This window comes from Dipteris shenzhenensis, chromosome 19, assembly GCF_047967505.1.
Source record: "Dipteris shenzhenensis isolate YYH24624 ecotype China chromosome 19, Dip_SZ_1.0, whole genome shotgun sequence".
NCBI classification, from domain to species: Eukaryota; Viridiplantae; Streptophyta; class Polypodiopsida; order Gleicheniales; family Dipteridaceae; genus Dipteris; species Dipteris shenzhenensis.
Genome location: NC_141614.1, coordinates 48,128,415 through 48,135,229, shown reverse-complemented (window position 1 = coordinate 48,135,229; position 6,815 = coordinate 48,128,415). Strand labels below are relative to the sequence as shown.

The 6,815-nt window shown below is 43.6% G+C and overlaps 1 protein-coding gene across 1 annotated transcript; it reads right to left on the bottom strand.

Moving 5' to 3' along the window:
* Positions 1 to 793: 793 nt before the first annotated feature.
* Positions 794 to 2,007, bottom strand: LOC147890563 (histone H2AX-like). The gene is made up of 3 exons (XM_087390109.1): positions 1,888 to 2,007; positions 1,567 to 1,777; positions 794 to 1,368 (listed from the first exon to the last, which is right to left on the bottom strand). Exons 2-3 carry the CDS (start codon positions 1,753 to 1,755, stop codon positions 1,147 to 1,149), a joined length of 411 nt encoding a protein of 136 aa, XP_087246235.1. The 5' UTR covers positions 1,756 to 1,777; positions 1,888 to 2,007; the 3' UTR covers positions 794 to 1,146.
* Positions 2,008 to 6,815: the final 4,808 nt, after the last annotated feature.

The following is a 6,815-nucleotide window of genomic DNA, read 5'->3' as shown; positions in this document are numbered from 1 at the left end:
CATAACTTCCACATCCATGTCCCAAATATAGTCATTTAGCCACTCAAACCAAACGAAAAGGTCCATTTGAGCACATGTACAAGGTTACAAGTTATAAATTATATCATTTAGAGTCTTAAATTATGAATTTAATATTATAATAGTATAAAATAGTCATAATATATATTTAGTCTTAGTAGGTTTTTCACTTTTTAGTGAGATAACCTTTGATTATCATCGATGATGACTCTTATGAGAGCCACAACAAGTAATAAGAAAACTCTATGGAGAGGAGGTATAACAAGCTATGGTTTGATGGAAGCATGGAATTTAATTATTGGGTCATTATTTTTGCCTTGGTTTTTCATGCTTTCTAATTGCTTACTTAATAGAATAGAAATTCTATACAATTTGTTCTACTAAAAAATCCTAAACACTCTAAAAGTAGCCAGCAAATTGCATTCTACTAACCACTCCTAAACACTCTAGAATGAAAATGAAAAGATAGAATGAATTTCCAAAGAAGTTTCTCTACTAAACACTCCTTGAGTGTATTGCTAATCTTAAATGACTCATAAAACACCGCTCATACTATTTTTCTCAGAGGAAGTGCATCTCCACATTGGTCCAACCACCAAATTACCATGTGAACCATGAGCCATGCAAGTCTCCACAGTGGAGAGTCATCCAAGTCATGAGACAATTAGAATCACCAAAGAAAGTCCCTTCAAAACCTTCGCAAGAATGAGCCCCCCCATGAGGAAAGTTCTCCAATCCCCTCGCCCCCCCTCCCCCGTACCCCAAGGGGGAAGAAAAGTTTGAAGTATCGACATAGCATAGTTTTGCTATTCAAAAAGAGTCAACCGGCCCAACAAAACACAAACAAGTCCATGTGGTAATCAAAGAATTTACAGTGTGCATAGCATGTCTAGCAGTCGAGAATTTCATCAGTATTGATACCAACGGCTGGAAAAGAATATACAGGCACCACCATCATCCCCATGAGGAAACGGATATGGACGTATGTAGAACGTTCAAATTTTAAGCTTGCAACGCAAAACTAGCAAGCTAAACTTCATCAGTATATACTGCTGGTATGAACCAAAAACGATTCAAAGCCCCAACCTGAGGATAGCAAAATGGGACTCATAATATTCCGGCATACGCTCAGAATTCCTGAGAAGCACCACCAGTTTCACCCTTGGCCTTTCCAGACTTCTTAGGCAATAGTGTAGCATGAATATTGGGTAACACTCCCCCATTGGCAATGACAGCGCTTCCAAGCAGCTTGCTAAGCTCCTCATCATTTCTCACTGCAAGCTGAATGTGGCGAGGGATAATTCTGTTCTTCTTGTTGTCACGTGCAGCGTTCCCGGCAAGCTCTAGCACCTACAGTAATTATAATCTGTTTAACGTAACTAAAACAGCATATAATGGAGGAGAGGGGCAGAGGCAACGCAAGACAAGCAGAAGCGCAAGGGGAAGGGAACAGCAATGGAATAACGGAACAGAGGGCTAACAATCTATTCGTATCACCGTATAATATATAATAACAAGCGGAAACACAAAAATCGATCGAAAGCTCACCTCAGCAGCTAGATATTCCATCACAGCAGCCAAGTACACAGGAGCCCCGGCTCCCACACGCTCGGCATATCTTCCTTTCTTCAAGAACCGCGCAATCCTGCCAACAGGAAACTGCAAGCCAGCCTTATGCGATCGAGATACTGCCTTAGCACTTTTGGTCTTGCCTCGCCCACCTCCACCTGCAGCCATGGCGAGCGCACGTTTGGGGAAACTGACAAGAACAAGAGAAAGATGCATCAGATAGCTACAAAGGTGGGAAGCAGAGATCAAAAGCAAAGGTAGTGATGGAAAAATTCTTAGAAGGCATAGCGAGAAACTGACCTGAAGAGGAAGATGCAGAAACCCTAGGAACAAAGCAGGTATAGCAAGGCCCTCCCTTTATAGGCTCTTCAAGGGTCTTTCCTTTAGACCTTTTAAAAAATTCCCGCCCCTTCCCCTCCCCCTTGGAAATAATCTCCAAAGCACTTACGTGCCCACCATGAGTTTTATTTGGGGTACTAGTATCAGGCGGGGTTTTCACACACCCCCCCACGCTGAACCCTTCCCAAGGCGTGGCCGCGCATGGAATGGGCGCCCGTCCGATCTTCATTCCACACACGGCCGGATAGATAAGAATGTATTTATTTTATGTGTCATGCAGGTTAACTTTTATAAAGTGGCTTGGTGGCAAGGTTGTCTATTTTGATCACGGGTTCGAATCTCGTCACAATGATTGAAGAGGTGATTTTGTTGAGCAAAATAACTTTTGATTGGGGGAGTGAGGCGGACACACCTTGTGGCGGGCGACCTTGGGATGTCGGACACCCAGCCGTGGAAAGGTGTCCGTGACTCAGCTGCCACGTTTAAAATCATCCCGCCCATCCGGCCTCGTGTGTGAACTGAGCTTTCATGGGCTTTTGAATTTCATTGGAGGAGAGAGTTTTTTTTTCCTTGTCCTCCAGTGTGGGCGGATGTGTGTGAACCCAGCCTTAGTTTTTGGCGTGCCACAAGGAGGTCTTAGTGAAGGCAAGGGCTGCTTCTAAAGCGAAAAATTATTTTATTAGTTTTATTTTGTAAATATTGTTCATTCCACACGTGCCTCCAATACAGGTTATCTTATTTCGATAATTCGTTGTCCTCATTCCCACCATTTCTCCCTCTTTTCCTCATTTCTATTCCAAGGCCCTCTCTTTCTCTCTCTCTCTCTCCCCTCTCAAGCTCTCAAGTTTCTCCACTCTAGATCTCCATGCCCACATTATCGCAATGTAGCCAAGAAGTTGCACCCTTGCTCCTCCGTTGCTTCCAACTCCTTCTGGGCAGGCCTTATGAATGACAAAAGTCATTCAACTTGTTTTTTTTTGCACGCAAAAAGAAAATTGCTATTAAAAGGAGAGAAATAAAAGTTTACATCCAACTAAGCACTAATGCTTAGACAAAGCCAACCACGCCTGAGCAAAACAAGGGATCTGTGTGTGTGTGTGTGAAGCAAACAAAGTATCCGGAATCTTGCACAAATTTCGAAGGAACTCGGATGTTACGAAAAACCAAAGCATTCCTGATGCGCCACCACTCTTGAAGAATGAAACCTCGAACAACACTCCATACCGCATATTGAAGATCATTCATGGATGACCCGCGATCGCCTAACAGTGTCGTTTTCCAACGACAATCAACAAACAAGTTGGCCCTATGAAACCAAGTTATCACCATCTTCCAGAGTGAACTCTAAAACACACTATGAGCCCAAACAACAAGGTCAAATAATGAACCCGTGTTTTGCATGGGTAGAGATACACAACCACCCTCAACCACAGGGGAATGTTCCCTTAGGGTGGGTTCAAACCATGCACATGGACATGGAGAAAGAAAGTGGAGAGGAGGATGGCTGCCAAGAGAGGTGGTTCACACCATCCGGTGGTGACATTGTAGAGAAGAGAGAGAGAGCTTATTTTCCAAATGTTGCAAGTACACAATGAAGACCAAAGACAAAATTTTGCCCTTTTAGACATTCCACCTTTTGAAGGGAGGTCTAACCCTTGTACTCTCTTGTACCTCTCTCACTCTCATATTACAAACACTTGGGCCCATACGGCTCAAAGGCAGATGGCATAGTATACTACTTCTCCGCTTTGTCATTACAACATATGAACTGTTAACTGTTGTGGTTAACAGTGCCCAAAATTTTATTGAGGAAATATCATTAGGATGTGTTTCATCGATCAAAAAGAGTGGTGTCCTCTCCCACATTGTATTAGAAAGGCATCGTATGAATCTCCCCTAAAGCTTGTATACTTTCCACCTTTTGAAATTATCTCTTTGTTGAATTTGAAGCCGTTGTTTGAGTCCTCTTCCTATTCTCATTGATGGTCTCATTGATTAACTTCTCTACATACGTAAACACTGGTTGTGGGATTTCTTCATGCATGCTCGAAGTGACCTCCCCTAACCCTTACTTGTGTGCCCATGCCTTTTGAGAGAGAAAATTTGATGGCACTCTCTACTCCATCACACTTCACTTGTCAGTTGATGCAATCCTCCATGCATTGATCTCTATCCCTTTTTTCAAAGAACCATTCATTCTTTAGAATCTTCTCGGCTGCCATGGTCACATAATTATTAGGCAAGTGCCTCACTGGCCACCGCCAAATCAATATAACTAGGACCATCTAGCTATACACGAAGCCCCCTGGCCAACCAAGGGCCACCTAGGGTTCAAAACCTACCACTTCACTGCCTGTCATGCGACTACAACCCCCTCCACCACCATGGATTACCCCTATAAATTAGGTTATCATGGAAGAACTGCCAAGTGAGTGGGAGGATCCTGCGTATGGCGTTCCGACATCTGATCCCTTGCCATACAAAAGTCCTGTATATCAAACCAACCAAGTAAGCCATTACATCATGTGGTCAAAAAATATATTCCAACACTTGCAAAGGTCCACATCATGCAAGTGAGTGTCCTTATAAGGTGATTGTCAATCAGCTCATAGCTTGTCATAAGTGCCATGGATCTCACTTCCTTAAATACTATCCCTACCAAGATGACCAAGCCTTGCCTAGAACATCAACTACCAACCCAAATGCTCCTATTATGTTTAGGTTATGGTATATCATCTATACAAGGATTGTCCCATGAGAAGGGCACCCAGAATGGCTCCTTACCCTAAACCAGCATCAATTTGCTCAGTATTGAGAGAGGCCAAGTGTCCTCAATGACATTAAATGTGATTATGAGGGCCCAATCCAGAGCCATGAGCAAAGAACTATGAAAACAGGCCAAGAATGAAAAAGCAGCCACATCTCAATCCAAAGGTAAAGGCCATGCGAGTGTGGTCAAAGTAGGCTCAAATTGAGTCATCATTTAGAGTGCCTTGGATGAAGAGACTGCTACGGTCTCCACATCCACATCTTTGGGATCCGCCCACGCAACCTTGGCTATAGTACTATGGCCTAAGGAAAAGGGTAGGGTAAGTGAGGCATAGCCACGTAGATAGGATTTAAGTCCAACCGGCCATAATGAATACCTTGACCCTACAACTGAGAAGCAATGCCTTGCAAAGGCATAATAATAAGACCGTGAGTGCCCTGACAGCTTTGATCAAAGGCTTAGTACTAACAAGGGCATGGACACCATCCACGCAAACCATTAGACACTAGAAAGAGCTCCCAAATCCTTGCCTACCCTGGAAAATGTGGATGAGATAGTCTCAAATAGCACATCGACGAGACAATCGCTCTTATGACATAAGATCTTTGAAGAGGATCCTATCTAGCACCAGGCTGCATACGAGGACCTTGGATCCTTTATGGGTTTGAAGAATCAGAGTTTGAAGGTCGAGAACCGATCAATACCGTGTTTGGTTTGTGTTGATGGATTTGCACGGGCAACCAAAAGGCTATGACTTTATCTTAGGGAGACCCTTTATGTGAGCCATAGGTTTGGTCTATGACTGAGCTCTAATAGAATCTATCTACGCAAGGATGAGCAGATCATGAGGGTCAATCTACAGACATAGAAAGCTCACCCAATGATCGGTAACTTATTTGCAGCGAGTCGGACACTACTCAATGTATCACCCCCATTAATGTATTCCAAGCATGTAATAAGAAGGACTTTGGTGAGGATTAGGATGAACATTGGTATGCTCCGCTACCAGAACCCGAGTGCTCACAGAACTAGATGCATGTCCTAGCGACCATAGACATGGTCGAGAAGACAAGAACAAAAATGGCAGCCCATGATTCCAAGGTGCTAGGGACTGTGGGGGTTAAAGGTCACTATGCCTTTACCCCGGTTATGTACAATACTCAAACACATATATAAATGAATGAAAAAGAAGATTAGGGTGGTTCTGCACCCACCAAAACTTGTGGCTCTCTATCTCTCTCTCTCCTTCTTCCGTTCTTGCTTCCGTTGAGAGCACTCTCAACTGGTATCAGAGCCCGGGTGATCTAGCTGAGCGTGCATGAATGCTTGAAGCTCAGCAACTCTGTGGGAGGAAGGAGAAGCTCTGTGGGAAGCTTTGTGGGTGACTTTACTTGCATTCGAGTGTGCAGAGACCTTGGAGGAACCTTTGGAAAAGTCACTTTGGCTTTGCGAAGTGGTTTTGAGAGCCTGTTAAGAGTTTTCAAAAAAAAAGTCGTTTTTTGAGCTTTTCCCTGTTCCGTTCAATGACAGAGACTCCATATTGACTTGTAGAGGCAACTATTGCTTGCTTTTGGTGTCCACTTCACTTCAGGAGCTTGGAAACACCTTCATTCTTGAATCTGGGATCATTTCATTGGATTTCTGACTCACTGTGTCAGTTTCTGCGTTTTTTGCCCGGGTGTTGGAACTCAAGTTTGGAGCAACCATTTGCAGATCTGTCAGTTCCGGTGGACTTAGGAGGTCCTAAAACTTCTATGTTGCTCATCATTCGCACTCCGGTGGAGTTTACAAACAGCTCTGTTTCCAAAAACGTTTTTCAGTTCGTGTGTTGGACCCAGTGATTGAGACCACGGTTTCCAAAACCGTCTGTCCCATTGCATTTCGGACGCCCAAAAACCCCTACTTGTCAGTTCTTGCGCAATTCGGTGGAGGATTTTCAGAGTTATAGATCTCTGTGTATTTGATTTTGTCTCTCTATTATGCATTTTTCATTCTAAGGTTTTGAAACCTTAGATTTATGCCACATGGCAGTGGATAAGTGTTGACTCCCATTTCTCACTCATCGGTTGGGATTTTGGAGTTCTGGCAGAAGAGAGATATTTGCAGATTTTCTTGCTGA